This window comes from Balearica regulorum, chromosome 10 (genome assembly GCF_011004875.1).
Source record: "Balearica regulorum gibbericeps isolate bBalReg1 chromosome 10, bBalReg1.pri, whole genome shotgun sequence".
NCBI classification, from domain to species: Eukaryota; Metazoa; Chordata; class Aves; order Gruiformes; family Gruidae; genus Balearica; species Balearica regulorum.
The window spans coordinates 24,073,844-24,098,823 of NC_046193.1; the positions used below are offsets into that span (position 1 = coordinate 24,073,844).

Below are 24,980 nucleotides of genomic sequence, written 5' to 3' on the forward strand. Positions count from 1 at the left end.
ATACAAGTGAGAAGATTTGAGGTGATTCAGGCAAGGAAACTGGGAAAGCCACAACTCCAGGGTCCTTTTCTCAGCCTTGTTGTTGATATGTCGTATGATCTTCAGCAGGTGTTGAAACACTCAAGCCTTGGCCAAGACCTGGGAGCAACTCTGATCCCTCAACACGCAGGTACCAGCCAGGCAATTTCTAGAACACTCCAAAGACTCTGGTTGCTTCTTTTGGAGACATCTTAGCTATTAAGGAATGGAAGAAAGAAAGAGAGGTTTTTTGTTTTGTTTTTAATACATCAACCAATGTCATCATAGCAATAAAGACAGCTTTCAATTTAGCTACTAACTTATTGTACAAGAAGCTACAAGTAAAGTTTAGCTTTTGATTTTTCTTTCACAGTCTTCCTGTTCAGAAAAACAGAGCTTATTTCAAAAAGAAGACCAGGACAACTCAGCTTGGTCCCCGCAGAGCATGGTTTGAGGGCTTTTTGCTACTCTCCCCTCTTCTGTTTAGTAATGAAGTTATTATCATTGTCCATTTCATGTTAGAAACCTGCCATTCTTTACTATCAGTTACTCAAGCTTAAGTTCTTGTCTAATGAATCACTCACATTTACAAACACCAGAGAAGTTAAGTGACTAGCCAGTGAGTCACTGCTGTCACTCTTAGACCCTGTTTGATTGCCTCAGAGTCACGGGCAGTCCAAACCGTACACATCTCCACTAAACTGGCATGGCAGTGCTCTGTCGCCTCTTGGCATTCCGCTACACAAAACATCAATCAAAAGAAATGTCTGTCCATTGTCCTCTACGAGGTCCAGGAGTCCTCTGCTGCCAATTTGTTACTTCTGCTCTCTCATACCCTAATTATTATGATTTCTGTTCCTCTGCTGCCAATTTGTTACTTCTGCTCTCTCATACCCTAATTACTATGATTTCTATGTCAGACTTTCTTGCTGTGCAGAATGTGCCCTACCGTATTTTTATCTCCCTCCATACTGACAGTCGCACTGTGCACATTACATTACTATTGCTGTTGTTGCAGAGAACTTTTCTGTTCCCACTAAGCAGCTACATGAAAATTACTGATAGTGATGGATGAATGCACAGCAAGGCTCTCCTTGGCCAAGGAAGGGATGGAAAGCACCGACAGGTTACATGAAATACAATAGAGTCCGGTAACATCCGGAATGTCCTTCTCCAAAACTGGCCTAGCAGTGTTCCCAAGTACTAGAAACATTTCACCCATATGTGAAGCAATAATCGAGTTTTACCTCAGGTTTAAGCTTGTAATATGACCGGCTGCAGGAGCTGGAAGAAAGAAATCTCTCTGCCACATGTCAGGGCCTGGCAATATATTCATATGCAGAATGAGAACAAACATTCTGCTGTTTCAGATATTCCTCTATATAGAAGATCTAATTTATCAGGGCCAATAACCTGATCCAATATAAGGAATTCTGCAGTCTTAATCCAGGGGGTAGCTTTTCTGGCTGGAACATTCTCCTTTTTATATAAAATCGCCCCTCAAGGAAACAACTTAGACTCTGACCAGCAAGATACAAGAAAGAACACTGCTACAAAGCTTTGGAAAGTAGTATCAGGCACGCACTGTATTTAACAGACCTATAAAATACTGAGTCCTTGTAAAAAAAAACAGTAGAATAATTAATCATGGGAGCAGTTTAACTTGCACATGAAGGATTCTCTACCAGCTGATAGTTTTATGTTACCTTTTTCAAAACTAAGCTATAGGCAAACAGAAGATACAGGGTGGATGCAGGAATTACTGAGTGCAGCTTCATGTAACAGACCTGACCAAAAGTCACAAAAATGGCTCCATCCTTAAAAGTGAAGTTCAAAGAATTTTACATTGTTTTTAAGGTAGTATGCCAAACCCACACAGTTGTAAAATACATCAACATCTCCTCTCAGTAGTGAAAGAGCTTGATTTTTTGTCTACAAGATCCCACACAGTTCTCATTCTCAGTGTCACAAAGGATCCCAATAAAAATAAATGGCTAAAGTATCTATTCTGTCAGGATACAAACTGGAAGAACCTATTCTTTTACATCCATGCCTGGAATTGTCCTTCCAGCATCAGGCTAAGTCAAAGCCTACTTTCCAGCTAGCTAGCAAGAGCCCCAATTAAGTGGTTTGACAAGGAGCACGCTGTGCCAATTTCTGATGTCAGTAATGGACCGCTGTAGGTGTTGCTTTGAAACAATGAAAAGCCCAGCTCACTCTACCTATTTAATAGCTTCAAGCTGTTAAAACATAAATATAATTTTAAAAAGCACCCTCTGGAGCCAGAGGACAGCCCTCTGAGACATCACATATGGCTTCAAGAGAACAAATCTGAAGCCACAGACATATACTTTGTCCTCCAGAAAATTATCTCTCTGACGCCCATGGTTACAAGTCCTCAGAGATGGATTTGGTAGCGCTGGAAATCAAACTCACCTTCTCCAAGTTCTTCTAAATTCTGGGGCTTGTTGAGGACCAAGCCCACAAACCAACAGCAAGAGCAGCTCAGATCCTTCACTGGGGACAGGTTTACAGCCAGAGAGCATGCAGGCTGCCTGTGGTAGGAAGAGAGGAAAAACTGCTGGGAAGCAGAATACAGTGTTTGGCATTAACTTTTAGGAAGAGAAATCTACTAAATTACATTTGAAACCACTGATCAAACCCCATTTCATTTCTGAAATTGCTTGCCTAACTGGTATTATTTTGCTTTCCACTCCCAAGAAAACAAGCCTGATCCAATTAAATCCAGCCCTATTATCAGCTAGTGTAATTTTCCGTAAGGGGAGTAGGAAGTGTCCTTCCTTCTGCAAAGCTGAATTCATCTCAGCGGGCCCTCACCTGCTAATCATCAGATCTTTAGTGATGAAGTGAAGCAATTATCATCTGATGGCTGTTACATTAGCATAATTGCGGACTCTTAGGGAGCGGTGAATGAACAGTTCCCTGAGCACCGAGAAGTGCCACGTCCCAGGGATGGGACCCCAGTACCTCCCGAGGTGTCAGACCACCGTGGGGGCACAGGGATGGCCCTGCAGTGCCTCCACCCAGGGCACACATCTCCTGGCACACTGGGGTTTAATACAAGGTAAATGCTCCAAGTGTTGATCAAATGAGGTGCCAGTGATTCAGGTTTAGCTTCAGACTACACAGAAAGGTAGGGCATGTGGAAATCACAGACCTTTCCAGGAGACACACACACTGCCTTGCTCTGAACGTCAGCCATGGGTGGCCACTGGCTTATTTGTGGAGTTTTATCAGGGTGTCTGGCATCTCTGGGCTACTCAGGGTTCAAACACCTTTTTGCTCTCTTTCTCATTGAGTGTTTGTTTATTTATTTACCACAGTATTTGCCCGCCTCATAGTTTCATTGAATCGCTTCTCAAAACTTCTGAGGTAGAGGAGTGCCATCTGGGACATTTTAGAGGTGGAGCACTATGACAGAGAGGGTAATATTTTCAAATATGTCTAAATGGCTTAAAAGGCTAAACTCCATTTACAGTGTGCAATCACACTGGAACTCAACACTCTGACAATCATTGGAATTTGGGCTTTAAGTGGGTTGCTTTGTTATAGGGTATGGTGTAAGTGCTTTGCTGCCAGGGGGATCCACGGTTCAGACAGGGGCATGCGGACAGACTCCTTCACAGTGCCACAATGGAGGGGAATAATTAAATACTCAAAAAGGGACCTAGAAAGCCACCTAAACCTAAACTAGCAGCAGGAAGTGCAGAGAGGGGAGGTATGGTTCGAGCCCTAAAGCAGTTAGACACTTCTGAGTTTTCACTTGAAAGTCCCCGCCCAGCCTGTGGGACGTAAGACAAATTACCTTTTCCTCCAGAAAAATGGCTTTCCCCACTGGCTGGAGCACACCACACTGCTCTGCCAGGTTTGGAGTGGAGCTGGAATCCAGGTCAGCTCTGTCCCAGGGAAGCACCTCAGCTCCAAGACCAGTCAATGGTCCAGTAAGCACCAACACCCAGAGAAGTAACTGCAGCAGCAGAGGCTTAACCCTCCCCCCGCAAGGCTGGAACAAACAGCAAAGGCACCCAAAGACAAGACTTCTCCAGGTCGTGTGGAAAGGAGCTTTGACAGACCCTCTTCCTCTTGTCTTGATTGACAAGACAAAAGACAGCCCATAAAGCTAACAACGAAAGGTCTCAATATCTTTCTTTTGGGAGGGGTTGGGGTGGAGGGGGGTACGCTTTGATTTAAGCAAGAGATTGATATCTCTGGATCAGTCTCCATGGGCAAGTTGGAGAAAGAGAAGGTCTTGTCTGAGAATCCTCCCAGGCCTTGGGCATGAACTGATGAACAGCTTCAGGAATTCAACAGTTGTGTTGATGTCTACTGACAGAAATTTAGGTATCTGTGGCTTTTAGGTACCTACAAGATTAGGCAAGACTTCTCAGTTGCTGGAGGCACCTAATAACTGGATTTGGATGCCTAACAACTGCCTTGCACACGTTCACAGAGAAGGAAAATGGTAGCTCAAGAATTTGAGACCAGGTTGCTGGAGCTGGGAGTTACCACTGCCCTGCTCTTCTCTGAACAAAAGACCAGCCCAATCCATTTCATAGAATCACAGAATCATTGAATCATGTAGGTTAGAAAAGACCCTTAAGATCCCCAAGTCCAACTCTTACCCCAGCACTGCCCAGCCCGCCACTAAACCATGTCCCTAAACACCACATCTACACATCTTTTAAATACCTCCAGGGATGGTGACTCCACCACCTCCCTGGGCAGCCTGTTCCAGGGACTGACAACCCTTTCGGTGAAGAAATTTTTCCTAATCTCCAATCTAAATCTCCCCTGAAGGGAGGTTTATTTTTTGCCAGAAGCAAAAAATACAATCCAGATCTGTATTAGCTGAAATAACAGGCAACTCTTTTTCTGAACGTGCTTTTCAAATAATTTAATTTTCTAAAATAGATATTCATTCAAAATCAAAGGAAAACTTAGTAATAATGGGATCTTGCCCATTCATCCTCAAATAAGGCTTCAGTCTCCAGTTACCTGTGAGTACAGCTTTTCAATCACCCCTGCTCCAATGAAGCAATGGTCTATAAAAATCTGCACAAGTCTGGAACACCTTGGGAACCCATTTTTAGTAACATTCAGCGTCATATGACTATTCATTTTGTTGGCATTTCTCTTAACAGCCACACACACAGTGCAGTAATTTCCTGTCCATGTGCAAGACCCATATATAGGGCTCACTGGTGGTGTGCAGGGCATCAGTTTTCATTAAAGGTAAGCTGATATGATCTCTGATACGGAGATCTAAGACAGCTCACCAGAGAGTGAATGCTTTATGAATGTAGGAAGAGATATAAACAGAGCAGAAGACTACTATTTCTTGAGTTTCTTCTGATTTTGATTACCACAGTCAACCCAGGATTACCTTGAGATGAGCCTCAAACGTATCTAGTGAAGCCAATGAGGTTATCCCAGAAATTAATTCACTGTACTATTTTCACATGTATTTTAAAAGAGCTATGGCTAAATAAGCAGAATATAGAAAGTCAGTCATTCTTACATAAATGTATGATTTTCTTCATATCCACAAGAAAATGTGTGGAACTGTGTTTTTGCTGTTCATGAATTTGGATCTAAAATGTTTTGTCACCACAACCAAGAGATAATCCTGCTCTGTCCTGCGGTGTGGCATGCTAATGCAAGGACAGAGACGCAGCTGGGAAATGTTACATATTTGTGATTTGCCAGAAACAAGAAAGGTCTCATGCAGCACCAAGTTGGAGGAAAAAACCCACGCAGAATAGATTTGTACTAAATCCAGATAAGATCTACACAGCTCCTACTACAGCACCGAATAAAGGCAGCAGCGTGGTGCTAGTGCTAGCAGTGCTGATTACCATGCTGCTTCCACAGGACACAAAAAAGTCATTTGCAGCTATCTGGTAATTCCCAGAAAGACAAGAGTGCTGACTGTTTTGAGAGTGCTGATCCTACCTGAAATCAGTCCTTCTAATCTGTTTGTGTTTTCCTTCCTCACTGTCTAACTGGCATTGTTACTGTGGTTCCCTCTCAGCCAAAGAACCATTTCTAGGATGGTTGAAATGCTTCTTTCCATGCAAGGACATTTCAGGTAACCGACTCCATTGACCCTGAGGTTTAACTCACAAAGTCTCCACAAACTACCTCAAATAAACGAGTGAAGATAACAGTTCCTCTGCTAACGAAGTTAGGTGCAGTATGTCTGGAACCAAGGATGCTTGTTTTTTTCTTTCCACCAGGCACTCCAGGCTCTCCACAGGCAGGACCCTGAAAACCCTGACTGCTTCATCCTTCCCAACAGCCTCCAAGAGCACAACGGGACTCAGGGCCAGCTGAACCCAGAGCCATGAAAACTGAGCGACACCCAGATCGCTTTGCCGGACCCAACACTCACTCGCTGCTGCTATGACACAAAGCCCAGGAGATCTTTGGACAAAAGACATCAGAGAAGCGCTGGCTGCACGTCATTAATGTAAACAGGCTTTTGCTTGACCGAACAACCACCACATCTGGAGTCACATGTGGCAGCTTACATGGGACTTTGTTATGAAGGCTGATGCTAATGATTTGAATTAATTGTGATGTTTAATTTGGATTAATTGTGATGTTTTTCAGTCCAAACCAAAAGTTGCGATGGTCTGAAGCAAAATCCAGACACTGAAAAAGATCAGCTGTCTCACTTTAAAGGTTTTATTTGATGCAGATTTCTTAGGATGATATACCATGGATATTAGATTGTCCTATCCTCCAGCTTTTCCATGATGGCCTCGAATATTTAGAGATCCCAGCACTCCTTAATGCTTTCTTAAAAGCTGGGCTGCTCTGAGGAGCCCCACTTGTGTTTTTCTCTCCAGGAAGACCCGGCTCCTCCTTAGGTACGTCTTAGGAGGCACAGGCTTTGCAGCTCTATGTTGAGGGACTGATTTGGAAGAAAACATACTTCCTTGCTCAAAGAACTTTAACCCTTGCAAAACCAAGTGCTGGATGGGATTTACACAACACATCCCTGTTACTGCAAGACAAACTGTACCGGTTCACACCAAATTAATTCTACAGCTCTGAAATGAACTCAGTATAAGCGGTTTCTCCAGGCAAGGCAGGTGCAGGCAAAACTTTGCGCTTCCTTATTGGAAATTCAGTGCCATCTCTAAAGTTGTTTATGCCCTACCAAATTAATTAAACCAATCAAAGAAGTTAATTTCAGTTACTCTGGTCCAAATTAAGCAAGATCTTTGAAACCTTTCACTGCTTTCATGAAACTGTTAGTGGTGCAAAGTCCTGTGTGCACATGAAGTTTCTTGCTAGATAAGGCTCCCTCAGCAGAGTTTTCATTTAACAAACCTTACAGAGGACAAACCTCGGTTTCTCTGGGCCGAGGTGTATGCAACACAGTTCTGAATGGCTTGATCAGTCTGACATTTTAAGCACATCTTTTACGTTTTGTAGTATGAGTTCTCATTCTTGCATCCCCTTATCACTCATCTGACTTTCCAGAACACGCAGCTCTGCAACCACCCATGCTGCCCATACAGAAGTTGCTAATTGTGGCTTATTTGTTTATGTGCAAAATCTACTGGGGACAGGAAAGGTGGGACGATCCCCTTGTTAACAAAATACCTCCAGAAATAAAGGTTTGCAATACAATTTCTCACTTTAAGTTGTTAACTTGGCTTATCGCCTGCTAGCCTCAGTTCACACCTCTTCTGACCAAAGCGCAGGGCTCACCAGTGGTACAATGAATACTGACTAATTCTTCCCCATCCAGTAACCATTAAGTTGCCAACTCACCCCTCTTCTGATCTCTGGATTTCAAAATAACATTACTCTATACTTCAGCTGGAGATTCCCAAACACTCTACCATACTATCTTTCTCTCCCACAGATGGAAATAGTAAAACTCAAGAAAAATTAACTGACTCCATGAAGAATGCTGCTGACGAATGGCTTACCAGTTCTGCCTCCCAGCCCACTGCTCTACCAGCCTTGTGTGAGGAAGAAAAGCCACGAGGTCTCAACTCCCCAGACCATCGCTTTGTCTGCCTCACTGCCCAGCACTCCTGGTCTCAGGAGCAGACTCTTGGTCCAGCACACTAGAAGGCCGGCACTGGAATTTCAAACTGCTCCAAGGGTACACTGGACCGTGCCAGCCCCTCACCACCAGCACAGAGGGGAACCTGCTCTTGCAAGCTGTCTGATTGACAGCAGCTTGCAAACACACAGCCATTTCAATCCGTCACACTCCATGCTAAAAACTCCCCCAGCCCCATGTTTTTTGCTGCAACTTGACTTGCTACAGTGCACAGTGCATCCTTCTGCCATTGTCCTACAGCCAACCAAGGATTCATTTGCTTAATTTTTACTTTTGAAATTCAGAACTGCTGACAAAGGGACTCCAGAGACTTTCTGGAGAAAACTCTGATCCCTGCAAAATAGGAGAATGGTGGTACAAAACCAGTCCGAAAGTGGTAACGGAACTTTTGAGAAAGGAAATTACTTGGCTGAGTTGTTTGAGGTTCTTGGGGTTTTGTTTGTTTGCTTGCTTCGCTATCTGTAGTCAAACAACACTTCTGGAAAATCATACATCTCTGAAAGATTTGTCACCTGAGTTGCCTTATTTAGGTATGAACTGAAAGAATTCATCCAGTTGTCGAACAGGTCACCTTCAAAAGACCCTGAATACCCAAAAAAGCCAGAAACGTGGAATCTTCTCATGTGGAAAGCCAGTAACAAAAATTAAAAGAAAACCTCAATTCATCATATAGAGGTCCAAACCATGCTCTTTGAAAACAAATTTGCAAATTATGCTTAAGTGACTCTTCCAAAGTCACAGAGCAAGTCAGTGGCACACTAACCATACAGCTGCTGTGCACAGTCGTATGCCTATTCTGAGGTACAGGACAATGCAAAATCCAGGTTATTCTTCTTTTATATTCATCTTATAGTCCCAATTATAGGATAAATTATGGCTTTTAGTAAGTTCAGTTTATTGTAAATATTCTTCAGTTATGTGCCAATGAGACAAATAACTTACTCCAGGATAATATTAGGACACTTTTTTTTAGATGGATGATTGCTATTTCCATCACTCTGTTGATTAACCCTGAAGAGCAAGAGTGAAGAAAACCACCGTATCCTCAGGGATGCAGCCTGCTGTCTGAAGCGTGCCTTCCAAATGGACAGACCCAATTCACCCGGCATACAAAACCTTCCAGAGGAATGGTCAGCAATGTTCTTCTTCAGGTATGTACTAAACCAGCCATGAAATCGATGCTGCCAGCTCACCAGGAACTGCTGTTGTCTGTAAACGAGTCCAACAGATCTACCCAGCAGGTACTTTCTTGCTTTCACTGAACTTTTCTTCTGGGAGCCAATTCTATTTCCCGGCTCTGGGAAAGGTGGTTCATAATGGACATGAAAATACAACTCTGGTTTTGACTTGAAGAGAGTTTGTCATTTTTTCTCTCCTACCAAAACACAGGTCCGATATTGTCTAAATGGAAAAAATATATTGGCTGTTTGGATAAATGAGAATACGTGTGATACTACCAGTCTGACAACGCACACTGACTCCCACAGAACGGCACAGCAAGAGTGCCTTTTTCCACCTACATTTGCAACACTATGTCCCAGCTTACATATTTATGCAGCACCAACTACCAACATATCTATGGTCTGCTTCTACAGAAAGAGATAGAAATGAGATAATACACAGTTGAAAACCAGGGAGGTTTATCTCACAGTCACTCAAGAAGGCTTTGAAATATACAGGAGCTTTCTATAACCAAGGGCTGATCAAAGAATGAGAATTAACATACTTCGATTCCACAGAAACTGTTCTGAGTTTTGCCAGGATCAGCTCTCTTCTGTCCCATGAAGTGCTGAGCAGATGCCATCACCACAGTGCATCCCCACGTTCCCACTGAAAGCAACTGCAAAATTCTCATGAGGGTTCAACAAATGCAGCGATTTTGGTGGCAGCCAAGGACACTCAGACACTCACGGGCTGAGTCTGCACCTCTCGGATCACATGGGAGGACTGCCCTCTAATTCCCTGTATGGGACCCTTCTCAGGATAAGATCTTAACAAAAGTATTAATGCAGTTACATGTACTATGTTGCCCATGTGCCTCCCACATAGGAGGGTTTGTCCTGAATACTTAGGCAAAAATTTCTCCTTATACCCACTGTCACACATTGTGCCACGTGGTGCTGGTTTTGTGTCTGCAATTCATAAAGGGAACATCTCCACCTATTTAAACTGAAAGATGTTTCAGCCTTACATTTACAGAGCACGTCAGGAGTTTTTAGGAGGAAAGCTGCAAGCAAAGTGTGGTATTATTCTAAGAAACAGTCTTGCATGGGTTTTAGACAAACAGATGTCTTCAGCTACTGTGGGATTTGGCCACTGGCAGGAAATAATTCTGCGAGTGGTGCTTGGACAGGTGTCAAGAGCTGAAGCATCACAGGCCGATTACCGGTTCTCACCTTTCAATCTGAGACCGACTGAGAAAGGTCAGACCTGCGGCTGATAGGCCAGACACATGGAACTCACGTGTCTGGCAAACACCTTCAACAAAATGTGCTGACAGTTCTGCTATTGAAAGTAGCTCAGCAAGCCGAGCCAAGCAAGTTCGTTATCCCACTTGAATCATGAAGCTCTCCCTTGCTATAGACATTGTGGCAGCACAGAGCTAGGCAAAAGCTGTAAAATCGATGTGAGCAGCGAGACACAGACCCTGGGACTTGGCCCGCTTGGGTTCCCTGCTGCTGCCAGGAGAGGCGCTGGCCAGTTCAGTGCTGCGGTGCCGTGTCCATGCTGCTCTGCAGGCATGGAGCCCATCAGCGGGACGCTCCGACGTTATCGACAACGTAGAAAATACTGCGCTAAAGGCGTAGTGTCCCGGCCTACACCAGCAGTCGGCATGGACACACCGCATGGGAATATGCAGTTTGTGCAGCCACTGTCACACCCCGTATCGCAGTGCTGTCACCACATTGCAGGGTGTCAGCTATGGTTTAGAAGAAGATGCAAACGTGCCCAAGAGGTTCTCTCTGCTTCAGCTTATTTTTTAAGTTCTCATCAGAGAAGCCATTTCACAGAAACTTTCTCCAGTATGTTTATGACCCAAATTCCACAGTTTTAATTCTATACTTTCAGACTTGAATCACAAGGTAAAAATAAACCAACGGAATAAAACCCACACCTTCCCTCTCTGAGACACACTCACGCTTCTTATGAAAAGCAAAGCGATGCTTCAGGTTTAATGGCAAGAGCAATGCTTCAGGCATCCTCGTTATTAAAATGTCACAGCAGAATCAGAACCTAGGTAGGAAAACAGAAACAAACAGTGCTGTTGCCAGTGCACGCTGCAACTGCGGAAGACCAAGCTGCAGGGACAAGTTGTGTTTACATTTATAAATCCAGTGCTGGGAAAAGGTAAAGACTAGGAGATTTAAACAAGAGAGGAGGAGGAGGGAGAACAGTGCCTCTGTGGCTTCACACAGTTCATGCTCTGCCATACTGACACAGTCATGGCTATAAGATATTTAGGGCAGCCTGTCTCTTTCTTTCTGTGTCTCCTGAAAAAAACCCCAAACGTTTTGCAGGTAGTGTTTTATTTAAAAATCAGTTCTAGCGCTGGAAACACGCCAAGGACAACAGCTGGAAGATCAAGGAAATTCAGTACTTTTTATAAGAAGGAAGAAAAAAAAAAAAAGGAGCAGAAACATGAACGGACCCCACGGCCTTCACGGCTCCTTCCTGCCTCCCCTGCACGTTTTCCCTGCCCACCCGGACGAACACCTGCCTCTTCCCGGCAGCAATACTGTTCTCCGGGCGACGGGCGCAGGCCACCGCTGCTTCACCCGCACGGCCGCCGGTCTCCTCAGGCAGCGGGCGAAACAACTTCCCCGCCGGGCGTCGCGCCCGCGCACTGGCGGCAGCGCCAGGGGGCGCTGCCGCCAGTGCGCGGGCGCGACGCCCGGCCCGGAAGCGGAAGGGCCCTGTCGGGCGGCGGGAGGTCCCGGCCCGGCGGTCACCGTTAGCCGGTGTGTCCTCGGTGGCGGGGCATGGCGGAGGCGGCCTGCGGAGCTGGGGCCGGTATGGCTGCGGGCCCGGCTGAGGAGGGAGCGGAGCTCGCGGCCGTTATCGGCGCTACCGTGCCCACCGGGTTCGAGCAGACGGCGGCCGAGGAGGTGCAGGAGAAGCTGGGCTCGGCCTCCAGGATCAGCAAGGACCGGGGGAAGATCTACTTCGAGGTCCCGGCCCGGAGCCTGCCGCAGGTCCGTGCGGGCTGCCCGCCCCGCTGCCCCCCCCCTCCCTGCCCCGGGCGCCGGCCCCGGCCCGTCGCGGCTCCCGCTGCCGTGGCCCGCTCCGCCGGGACGGCCGTGCCCGCTGTGGTGCTCGGTCCGGCCGCGCCAGACGGCCCTGCTGGGCCTCGCCCCGCGGAGGCTTTAATGCCGGGGACAGGGTCCTGCCCACCGTGAGGTTAAAGGCGTTCGTTAGGAGTTCTGCCCTGGCCTCTGGGGTTCCAGAGCTGCCTGCACGTTTGGGGTTGAGGGGTAGGTGAAGTCAAAGATGGGGCGCTTAAATCAGCGCAAAGAACGCTTCCTTCTGGCTTTGCACGTGAACCGATAACCCCGTATGAACAAAAAAAGTGGTAAAACGTGGTGTCGTCAATTCAGCTGCAAGATGACAAAGCTCTAATTACCATACACAAATCCCCTAGACGTCCATGGCTAGTGGCATGACACCGTGGTTTCTGGTTTCTTCTAGGTCCATCGTCTGAGGTCAGTGGATAATTTATTTGTTGTTGTTCAGGAGTTCAAAGACTATCAATTTAAAGAAAACAAGGTGAGTTACTTCTCATTTTTCAATCAGTTCTGGGTTCTGGAGTGTTGTGGGTTTTTTAATTTAAGACTAGTTTCAGAAAGCATTCTGTTTCACGAACAAGAGGTTTTTATTTTATTTGTGCCATTATCCCAGTTCCTCTTTGCTGGCACATAAAATGGAAGCGTGGTTGTCTTGTCCAACATAATTTTTTCAGTTATGTATGTTGCATAGGCAAAATCTAAGATGACAGCAATGCCACGCATGTAGGTCACACTTAGAACAGCACAGCATCACTTCAGTCACTTAATTTAGTGTTAGCTGTTTTTGACACGATAAGTGATGAAATACTTTGGGCCCTGTGACGTAAAGCGCAAATCAGTTATGGCAAAAATTGCACAGAAATTTTGGGTTACATGTTTAGGAAACTAATTCAAGAGACTTAAAAAAGGATAGTTTTTAAAGGGAGGGAATGACTTTAAAGCACAACTTTTTTTTGTCTTTTAAAGGAGGATGCTCTAAAGGATTTGGAAGATTTGGTTAAAAACCTGCCTTGGACCGATCCGTTGAAAGTTTGGGAGCTGAACAACAGCTTAAAAAAGAAAAAGACAAAACGCAAAAAGCCTAGTCTGCAGAGTACTGCAAGCAAAGAGAAGCTGAATGAGGATGGAGAAGAGGAAGGAACAGATCAAACAGACGCCAGTAAACAGGAGGACTGTGCCCAAAACGCTGCAGGGGTAGAACCCGCTAGCAGCCAGGATACGGAAAAGACACAAGGAGTGGCATCCCAAAATGCGGGGGAGGAGGAGGACAATGAACAGTCAGATGCTAAAGACGAATTGCAGACGGGTTCTGGGGATGAGCCCATGGCTGGTGATGGTAAGCCAGGTGAAGGAGAGGTGAAGGTGTTGAGGTTCCGTGTTACATGCAATAGAGCAGGAGACAAGCACAGCTTCACGTCCAACGAGGCTGCGAGAGACTTCGGTGGAGCTGTGCAGGAGCACTTCCAGTGGAAAGCTGACATGACTAACTTTGATGTAGAGGTACAGTGTTGTGACTTAGCAATACCTACGTTTCTATTGTAAAAATTCTTAGTTCTTAATTCTGATGCTTAGAGGCCTCCAAAATGCCTTCAGAAGATGACTCTGGAAGTAAAAGTTGGTAACGCTGAAATCACAGTGGCGGCAGATCCCACCACTTGCTAGTGCTTTGGCTATCCACAATCATACCCTCTTTCATGGCCTGTGTGCACACCCCTCCTCTTCCTCAGGTCCCCCTCTCGCTCTGCAAACACAGTTGTCTTCTCCTCGGGTTAACTGATTAACATCACTAAACCCAGTACAGCCGAGCTGGTGCTCAGACGCCTTCCCCTCTCCCTCAACTACAGCAAAAGCTGTGGTACTGAGTGTTACCCATAGCGTTTGATCTCGTTCATATTTAAATATACTGTAGGTGCCTTCTGCTTTGCATTTACCTTCATTACATCTTTGCTTCATCCACTGTTTTATATCGGTGTGAGTTAACGGAAGATACTCCATCTAGAAGCTGTAGTTCTGTGGTTGAAGGGGACTAAAAGGGTTAACATTAGCTGCCCAGTATTTATTTCTTATCCCAAGGAAAGCAGAGATTTGGAAAGGACGCCCAAGAGACGTGGTTGAGCGATGGTGCGTGACCACTGTTTCGGAGAGGCAGAAAAACTAACTTTTTCTTGCAGGTCTTTTAAGGGCTGGCCCACTGTCCTGTAACGGTATTTTCGCCTTCCAAATTAATATGGTGGAGGGGACCAAGAATATAATTTTTATTGCTGCTTTGCAAATGCTTCACTGTGACTTGCAGGACTTAGCCGACTTCTCCCCCATACTTAAAAAACAAAACCTCTAAAAAGTCAGCGCAATGGTATAGCACTTCTAGAAGTCTTGTGTAAAAGCTGCTGTGTGAATGAGAAAACGTGTGACCGCTCTCCTGGATTTTGCCCACTGTCGCCATTACAAATGGTGCGTTGCTTTTCTTCCAAGAATGCTGTTTTATACGTATTTCCTCTTCTTTTTTAAATTACTGCCTAAGATTCTCATAATTATTTACCAGGTGTACTATGGAAAACTGCTGTTACTCCTGAAATTTAGCACTCAAGTTTTTTTTTAGGTTCTTCTGAATATTCACAACAATGAAGTAGTTGTGGGCATTGCCTTAACTGAAGAGAGTCTGCACAGAAGAAACATTACACATTTTGGACCCACAACTCTTCGTTCAACTCTCGCTTATGGCATGCTTAGGTCAGTGCGTTTGCATAGTTTTATATTACTCTGTTAATGAGTCATTTTGTTTCAGAAATTAGATCCTTTATGCCCCCCCCAGTGCTTCCTCAAAAGCCGTTTCTGTTAATTCTTAAAAAGAAAAAAAAAAAAAAAAAATTGCTGAAGCAGTGTGCTTTGTAATTAGCAGTGGATGCTTTCTAGCTTAGTAAAGTAAACGTTTGCTGTGATCCATTAGCCAGTTTTCAATTTCACATTCTTGAAAGTATTGCACTGTATTGCTGCTTATAAAATGCTAATTAATGAACAGAAAAAATAATGACATAGAAGTTGTTTCGTTAGAAGGGTAGTTCAGTTTTCCTTCCTTACAGAAATTCACGGTTTTAGGACTGTTCTCACCACATCTTTTTTTCTGTTCCTCAGACTCTGTGATCCACAGCCAACAGATATCATAGTTGATCCCATGTGTGGTACGGGTGCAATACCAATAGAGGTGATTCTTCCTTTAGTTTTTAACTTAATAAAACTTGATGGTATCTGCAACTGAATAATATGTGTAAGGTTGTTTTTTTTTTTTTGTAATAGCTGAATAGCCAACTCCAAAAGTATCTCATGAACTCTTAAACAGATACAAGTGCATTTTTTCTAAACGACCTCATTTTTCCTCCCAGAGCTGTAGCAGGAAGAAACTGAATCCAAAGTATTTTGAGCTTTTACGATGCTTAACAGCTGTAACAGATACCTGTTACAGAAGTTTAAAATCATTGATGTCCGCTTCCAGTTGCTTTGTTGTATTCTGTCATATCTGAGTAATTCTTCTGCTTGTTTGCTTTGGTGTTTTTTTTAAAAATTAAGCAATGTTGATGCTAATGTTGCTTATTATCATTATTTTCCCCCAGGGAGCTACTGAATGGCCTAGCTGCTACCATATTGCTGGTGATAACAACCCACAAGCTGTAAAGAGAGCAGCAAACAACATCTGTTCTTTACTAAAGAAAAAGGAAAATAAAGAAAGGTGAGAAGAGTACAAGTGATTTTCTTTTCCCGTAGTATTGGATGTGAAGAAATGCGTTTTGCACTGCTGCATTTGACTATCTTGTTCATATTTTCCTGTTTATTTTTTTGCTAATGTTATAGCCCTCCTCAATTTAAAAATATTCTCAGAAAACCATGCCTGAGATAAACATCTTTGCACTTGCAGCAGTACTTCCTTGGGCATACCCTTAGACATCATTCAGTGGGACATTTGCAATCTCCCTTTGCGGACTGGTTCTGTGGACGTTATCGTGACAGACATGCCATTTGGAAAGAGGTGAGGTACCACTGGTAAAGTTACTGTGCTTAACTGTTGCTACTGCCGGGGCCTGCCTGCCAGGGGTTAGGGTTCTCTCTACTTAATTACTTAACTGCACCTAATTAAGAAGTATTATTGTCTATATTGAAAATTCAGGTTGAAATCATTAGTAAATGTGGTCCTGAATGAACTAATCCATGTCTGAAAGACCAACAGGAGTTAACTATTTTTCAGTGATCACAAAGGGGATCTTAATTTGCTTTGCAGGATAGGGTCTAAGAAGAAGAACTGGGACCTCTACCCAGCCTGCCTTATGGAGATGGGGCGGATCTGCACACCGGGGACAGGCAGGGCTGTGCTGCTTACACAGGACAAGAAATGCTTTGCCAAGGTACGTTCTGTGAGACAAAATCAAACCCATGAAAATATATTGAGAAAAAAAATTGTTAGCTCACTTCATTGCAGAAGATTATCTATTTTTAGAGCAATAATTAGTAACTTTTAAATGCAGTTTTGGACCTGAAGAGTCATTTGACATTGCCATCAGATGTGATTTAGAATAATCAAAAATCATTTCTAAAGCAAATGTACCCATACTACCTTATCTTGAAGCTGCCACCACTCTTTGGCTGTTTTTTTGGATTGTAGGCCTTGTCACGATTGGGACACATCTGGCGCAAAGGTCAGACCGTGTGGGTGAATGTAGGGGGACTCCATGCTGCAGTGTATCTTCTGAAACGCACCTGGGAAAGAGCAGAAGAAAAGAGGTCATTCTGGTAACCTGTGTGGAAGAAAAGAGACACCTCCAGAACTTGTTGAATAGCAACACCTGAGAGCATAGGTCTGTCAGTTCCTGAGGGGGGATAAACCAAACAACCTATGCAGAAATTGTGTAATATGAGTATTAAAGCAGAGATCAACTTGAGAGCTACCAGTTGTACTATATGTTCTAGAACCTTGTTATTTAAATCACCTCTTTCCTCCCTGCCACCCAAACTGAAATTCAGTAGTGGAATTAGTAATGCTTTCCTTTGAGTCTTCTCTACCATGTCCATTGTATTTTTCAGTTAAATACTTATTTCTTCTGCTTATAGTAGAAAACACATTGAGGCAGCTTTTGGAGGTAACAGTGAATTTATTTCCCAAACTGTAGAAATCATATATGTGTCTTAAAATGACTAACCAGACTACTAAGACTGGCATCTTGAAGGGTTTGGAGGTAGTATCTCTTTTAATGTAGGGATTTTCCCAATTGAAGTTTTCTAATTAATACCATTGCCCAAATGAAAACTAAGATAATAAACCCGTATCTGCTTTTTCTGGTCTGATAAGCAAATGCCAATTAGTCAACAGTATGCTGGTGCTACTGTTTTTTTTAGCTGTTACCTCAACTTAGTGCTAATTATTACTAAATGTCTAATCTACATTTTAATGTACCACTGCTGTGGGGGCAGGGGTAACACACACAGCCTTAGCAAACTGTCTGTAGTTACTATTTGAGAACAGAGATACTTCTAGCAATTATATTAAAAAGTTGAAGTTTTCATTGTCTGCTGTAGACACATTGAGGTGGCGATATCTTTAAATTTATTAGGTGATTTAACTGCTGTAGTTATGCCACAGTATTTACAAAACTGTATTACCTGTTGAATAACTTGAAGTTGCAAATATTTTTTCTTCTGTAAATGTGCTGTGATTTCTCAAGCCTCTTACTCTTTGCTCATCAGAGGCTGAAAACACTAGTTTGCCATTTTCATTGAAGTGTATTAATGCTAAGTGTGTGTAAGTGTTTAGAGGTGAATTAACAAGTATTAAAGTTTTACAAGTTTTGCATAGGAGGTAAGTCTTAATTGTACTCTTTTTCTGGTCTGTGTCCAGTAAAGGATAATGCAGCCCTTTATTTACTACACAGTTGTCTTTCTGGGTAACACAGTGCCAGGAGCATCCACTTAATTCTTGCCCACAGTGCATGGTTTATGACTGTGCCAAGGTGATGCATGCAGTTGTTGCATGAGGTGGCTATCTAAATACTCCTGTTCTACTGAACTTTACAACTTAACCTGGATACATTACTTAAAATGCATTAACACCTTGGTGGTTTGTTATTGTTGATACCTTTTTTTTTTTTTTTTTTAAAAGAAGACCAAGCACAGTAACATTTTCCGACCTTATAGCGTGCTTTTTTAACTATTTTTTTTTTTCTTGACTTAAAGATCAGTATGAGATTACTATAATGCAAGTCATCATTTTTGGCCTGAAAGATGATAGGGTCATGTTTTATTTTTTTAAAACCACAGCTAACATTAAATAGATTCAAATCAGATTGACGTGACTTGGCAAACTAGGCTTTGACCCACATCAGGAGATGGGACCTAAGATTACTGACCGTTGCAGAGAATTTCTATTTGATTTTCAATACTAGTCACACTAAAATTGTGTCATATTTCATAGGAAACCCTAAGTTTGAAAATGCTGAAGAACTTGGGAACAAGAAGAGAGAGAGAGATATATAAATATATATAATTGTACATCACTGCTCTCTTATAAATGTAAATCTGCTCAGAGTTGTGCAATTTAAAGCAGTTTCTCTTAAAGATTACACTTCTGTGTCAATTAAGACAATTGGCCTCATTTGTCTATAAATGCTGTATAATCCCACAGTGCTGCGCACAGTTTCTTACAATGAGTATCCGAAATGCGTGCCCCTTTCATGATGTGAATTTACTGCTTTCCTCTCCTAGAGGGAAAGTGGAGGACTTCCTTTGAACAAGGGCTGGGAAGCACACCTCCCCAGTGGTTCTTACACATCCAGCTGTACTGAAAAAAACCTAACTGACAGATGATGGCTTCTCTTCTGTCATTCTCTACTGATTCTCCCTCACAGGCTGCTAGAGGGATAGTACAGAAATTACAAACATGCCTCTCACCTAAGTCTTGTTGCAGAATGTTAAGTATTATAAAAGAAAAAGCTGATGTGTTGAGACAGCCAAGGAAAAGGCACTATTGATACTTGCAGCATTGTAACCTGCCATGACTGTGGTAAAAAATACGCTAAGCTGCTTTCAGGCACGAAAAGCTGTGTTTTGAGGGGTATCTTGAAAAACCAAAGCATCCTCTGAGGAGGTGTACCGATCTTTCCAGAAAGGCTGAAGGCCTTTACAGGTACAGGGGACTTGAAGCACAAACCGCTTTATGTCAGGTTATTTGTTAAAGTCTGCCGGAGCAGCTCCAGCCCTGGCCTTCCCCGCAGGATCGCTGGACAGGCCCATCCCTGTGGGAGAAAGATCGAACCTCTAAGAATTTTCTTCCTATGACTTATGTGGCATGAGCACGTTTCCTTCACTAAAAACAGCACCTGCCGGTTCAGCTTAGTGATTTATTTTCAAACAGATACACAGACCAGGCTGATTTTTTTCCACAACGCTTCATCAATCAGGCCGGGACAGAAGCTTCACTGCACTGACTCTGCTGTTCCGCACTTTTTCCCCTTCAAATTCGGACTGCGGGCTCACGCCTCTTGACCGTAAAACCCAGCGTACCGATCAAGGCCCGTTAACGCCGCTCTCCAACCCAGCTGCCGGTACCGTTAGGCCGCTCTCCTGCCGCTCCGCCCTTCGTTCCTGTCAGCCGCCGCGGAATGGCCCCACCCGCTCCCCGTCGCGGCGGTGAGGCGACGCGCATGCGCGGCGGGGCGGTCCCGCCCCGCCGCGCATGCGCGTCGCCTCACCGCCGCGACGGGGAGCGGCCGCGGTGATGTCGCCACCGGGACCGGGGCCTGAGGGAAACGGCGGCGGGCCGTGCCTGCGTTCCGTTAACACGCGAGAACTTTCCGAAGTCGTTTTCAACAACCGCAGCCCCCGCTCCGTTCTCCCGATCTGGGTGGACTTTGAGGGCAGGCCGCGTTATTATCCGGTTCTGCAGCCGCGTACCGGACGGATTATGCATAGCTACCGGGGTGGGTGCGGCTGGGACGGGCTGTGGGAGTCGGGAGGGGGGTGCGGCCTTCGTTCTGTGTGGGGCTGCGGCTGTCTGCGGGCGCCGGTTGGGTGAGCTGGCGGCGGCGGGCCTTCCCCGGGCCTGCCCGCCCGTGCGGGAATGGAACGGCGCCCCGTCGGGGTCCGGGCACGGCTAGCCCCTGGGGCTGTCTGGGAAGCAGAAGCCGGCCAGGCGCCCACTCCTCGATGACATCCCCCGCTCGCACAGGCAGGCAGGGCCGCGGCGGTGGGCTGTCACCGGGGAGCAGATCGGTTCCTTACAGGCATCCCTCAGAACCGCTCGTTAAACGGATCGGTAACGGCTGTGTTTCCACCTTGTTCTCTCCCAGGTCATCTCTGGCTGTTCCGGGACGCGGGGACAAACGATGGACTCCTTGTCAACCAGCAGGAGCTGTTTGTAGCGGCTCCCAATGTGAATAAAGCAGACATCACGCTGCCAGGTAAACGGAGTGGGACTGCCTCTGTGGTGGAAACAGACGAATTTTGTACTTGATCTCTTTGGACTTCAGTGTAAGGATCGAGGGAGAAATCAAGTACACAAATAATAAAATCTGCCTCAGAAATAGGAAAGAATTCTATTGTAGGGTTTCTAGCTAGAGCTGTCATTGTGCTGTATTGAGTAGAGCTGTTGACGCACCTCTCATTTTAAAGATGTCTCTGATGGGTTTTGTAGGGTGCCTCACAACAGGAAACAACAAATTCTTTTCCTCTCTCTAGTGAATTTAGTGCGTTGTGAAAAAAAGCTGCTAATGTTATGTTCTGTATTCATGTATTTGGAGAAGTGCTGTCTGTGTTGGAGGCAGTGGCTAACGAGAGCCCTTGTGATGAGGTTGTGTGTGTGTTTGTTTTTCACCTTAGTGTTCACCCTGAAAGAGAGGTGTCTCCAGGTTGTTCGCAGTCTGGTCAAACCGATGGATTACAGGAAACTGGACATTGTTCGATCGTTATATGAAGAGCTGGAAGATCATCCTGATATTAGGAAGGATCTTCAGCGACTTTCTCTGGAGAGAAGTGAAACATTGAAGAACGGAATTCTGGAATAACATGATTACTCACTCCAGACTCTTTAAATAGCAAACTACTGAATTTAAGCAGGAAGAGTTGCTGCGAAACATGTCAAGAACTAATGTCTGCATTTTAGGTTCTGAAATACAAACTCAGTTAAATTGAAGAAAACTTGCTATGATGCTATGTCAGATCCAAGAGACTAAAGAGCACGTAGAAACATGCCAGGTTCCTGATGGTTCCGTTCTGTTCTTCGTTATGTGTATTGCAAACCAATGACTCTAGAGGCCTCGTGCAGGTGAAGCTCAAAGAAGTTTTATTTGGACATAGATCAGGTCACCTGTTTGGAGAATATGCGTACAGATCAACTTTCTTTGTAATAGAAAGTAAATTACACCAGGGATTAATGTAGGCCAGACTCTAATGATTGTAAGTGGCACAACACCATTTTTGCTTGAATAATTTGTTTTCAATGGAATTTCACCCTCTCACGCTTAGCTCAGATTTGCCTGTGAATCACAGAGCGTGGGGGGTGTTTGTGTACGCAAGGGTTTCCACCACCACCTCCTGAGGGCCTGACCTGAAACGTTATGTTGGTGGAAAGGTGGCATGTGTAAATGCTTGGGGGCTTTTCTGCCTCTGACCTTTGCATTTATAAACCCATGTCATGCCCGCTCTGGGGCCAACGGATTTTTACACAGATCATACCTTGAATGCCTTATTTGCCCTTCATGATGGATTCTTGCCTAGTTGATCTCAAGGTGATCCAACCTAGTCAGCCGTATAGCCTGGATCCTAGTTTTGGGACACCTTTCTCCTCTGCAGCTGCTTCCCCAGCTTCCTGTACAGGTGTATGGGGTAAGCGTTCAGAGAAGGTAGATGCTTTGAGTCCAACCTTTCCCATCGCAGCGCAGCAGTTGGGGTTGTAGTGGGAGGCCTTTCCGGGGAGCATGGACCACTCAAGCTGTTTGTGTCCTAGGGAGCAGACAGCGGGCTGTATCAGCTCCTCCGGGCCTATTGCTAGATCCAGCTCACAGAGCCACGCTGTATTACAGGCTAGATAAGCAGAGAAAACATTTCTTTTCCTATATGGTGCTCCTCCCATACCTCAATTAGAATGCATATTTGTGTGAATGTACACCCGTAAATCAAAGGAGCGCTGCTTTTAGCAGATCTGTGAATTGTCCACCAAGTAACAGACGTAGTGCTGTTCAGTGTTAGAAGCAGGTTGATAGGAGATTATAGCAGGTTATTTCTGTGGCATACTTTTCTTTCCAGCTATACATTCTTAAGAAACACAGCTGTGAAACTGAGAATATCAAAAGTATTCTGTAAGTATGAAACGTCTCCCCTTGTTGTATACTTGTTTTTCTTACATATTTGAAGTGTATGAATTGATCTTTGTCATAAAAATGTAAATCCATGCTAACATTTTTACTGTAATTCAGTCAAATAACTTCAGGACCATATGCTTATATTCCTGCAGTACCCCTGAAAGTCGTCCTAGTTGAAACTGTTCAGCCCCCTGTTGCTGCAGGACTGTGTGGTAGCTAACACTAAACTGTTACCACAACTTCAGGCAGCGTCTGTGCATAAATGTAGCTACGTTACAATTCCTGCTCTTACCACCATTTGCAGATCTCTTTGAGGAACGTGAGCCTGCGCAGGCCTCGGCAGCAGACGTCAGTGAGTCGCCCAGCTCATCGGGAGCCCTTAGCTTAGAGGGTGCTGCGCTGTCCTCCTGCAGGTGCAGCCCTGCGGCTACCTGAGTGGGGTGTTCCTCCTGATGTCCTTGCGATGCTGTGGTTACAATCGATGTGGCAGCATTGCCAGCCAGCTGCAGAAAACTGGCTGCTTGACTTTGCAGTTTTTGTTTTAATGTAGTAGGTATTAGGTCTTAGGTTCAACAGATCTGTACGTATCATAAACATTCTGTATGTTTCTGATCTGTGTGGGGTCTGGGATCTCTTGTGTTGCTTGTTAGAACAATTTACATTTACTGGACTTCTTCCAGTATACAGCCAGCCGGTGGCACTTTTCTAGTACAACGCTTATCACTGCTAAGGGATCAGGTTCCTTGGATTCCGGAACGTTGGAGGACAGCAAAGCATACTTACGTATCTGTGACATGCCGAAGACAAACACAAAAACTACTACCCCATGATCTCATTGCTCATAGAAGAATCCTGTCTTTGCTTAACTTTTAGTTGCATATACTGAATTCCAAGGCAGCTTAAGTCCTTAGCTAACGAGAGCTCCTGATAGGCAACAAATAATTGTGGATGCTTTGTGTTCGTTTGCTGTGGTTTGGCCCTTTTTCTAAGGGACACTTCCTGTCCACTCTGTGGAAGATTGACTTAAGGGCAGTTTGTTACCATGTAGAAATGAACCAGAGATCTGTCAGTCCATAGACAGCCTGACTGATGAGGGTACATCCAAAGCAGAGAGCGTTGGGTTGTTACTCAATGACTGTTTGATTTAAATTGCAGAAAAATGCAGAAACAATTGTCAGGGTCGAGACAATTGTTCAGGTATGTGCTGTAGTCAGCAGTTATGTGTCTACACAGTCGCTCTACCACATTTCCCTCACCAATTTGTGTTTTGAATGTGAAACATTTGATACTTTGGAAGACTTGAGTGCATTTACCCACAGAATCCCAAGTAGAAGGTGCCATTTCCCTGAATCCGTGAGGTATGTGAGTCCTAGGACAGGAATTTGACAAACCCTGCTTCAGTTCTTTAGCTTCAGCATTTCATTTAAGCGCAGATGCTGCCCTTGCACAGCAGGCAAGCCGCGCTCAGTCCCCTCTGGAGGTGGCAAATGCCTCTTCCACAGAACAGAGGCCAGACAGGGACTTTTGGATTCCACACCGGGCAGCTGTCCCTAAGTAAGGCACTGTAGCATCTGATTTTTAGTACCAAAGGACATTGCTTGGATATGGCTTCACAATGTTATACTGTTGTTTCATTCTGCCAACAATAGCTGACTACTCCTTGCACAGCCACTAAGAGTAGGAAGTACTTTAAGCAAGAGGCAATCGTCATTTAAAAAATAATGTATAGCAAGAGGCAATCCAGACTTGAAATTTTATACTTTCCCTATACAAGATAACAAAGGAAATTCTGCTTCCATTTTGCAGATGACATAGAGTTTTCCAGAGTTACACAAGAACTCTGGGAGAGTAAGGGACTGAACAAAGACAAAGCCCGATGCAGAACCCTGCTCACACAGCTGCCTCCCCTATTCCTCCCACAGCTCTTTTCATGCAATGTGGACACATTTTCTTGTGATAGGAATTCTGTAACTACTTTAGCTAATTGTAGCTCTAATGTGCCATCTAAGTGTTAATTTTCCTGTTGACAAATCATGAAGTACCTTTTTTTTTTTTTTTCCATACATCAGTTTTAAAAACTTAGCAACTTCCTCTCTAAGATGAGAAGCACTTAAAAACATGTCTCTCAAATATCTGACCAGGTTTTATTTTGACAGACCACCGAGTCACACCTGATGTTACACTTGATCTCTTGCCACAGTCTGTACTGTTAAAGGTCTGGGGTTTTTAACCAGC

The 24,980-nt window shown here is 44.5% G+C and overlaps 2 protein-coding genes across 2 annotated transcripts; both read left to right on the forward strand.

Annotated features, from left to right (window-relative positions):
- The first annotated feature begins 12,011 nt into the window (after nt 1-12,011).
- THUMPD3 (THUMP domain 3 tRNA guanosine methyltransferase) lies at nt 12,012-18,249 on the forward strand. Its single transcript, XM_075762524.1, has 9 exons — nt 12,012-12,318; nt 12,812-12,889; nt 13,375-13,908; nt 15,008-15,138; nt 15,541-15,610; nt 16,017-16,132; nt 16,319-16,429; nt 16,679-16,802; nt 17,060-18,249. The coding sequence occupies exons 1-9, from the start codon at nt 12,106-12,108 to the stop codon at nt 17,189-17,191; spliced, it is 1,509 nt and encodes a 502-aa protein (XP_075618639.1). The 5' UTR covers nt 12,012-12,105; the 3' UTR covers nt 17,192-18,249.
- Nucleotides 18,250-20,106: 1,857 nt separating this feature from the next.
- Nucleotides 20,107-22,842, forward strand: LOC104630133 (von Hippel-Lindau disease tumor suppressor). The gene is made up of 3 exons (XM_075762526.1): nt 20,107-20,366; nt 20,736-20,846; nt 21,265-22,842. The coding sequence occupies exons 1-3, from the start codon at nt 20,123-20,125 to the stop codon at nt 21,447-21,449; spliced, it is 540 nt and encodes a 179-aa protein (XP_075618641.1). The 5' UTR covers nt 20,107-20,122; the 3' UTR covers nt 21,450-22,842.
- Nucleotides 22,843-24,980: the final 2,138 nt, after the last annotated feature.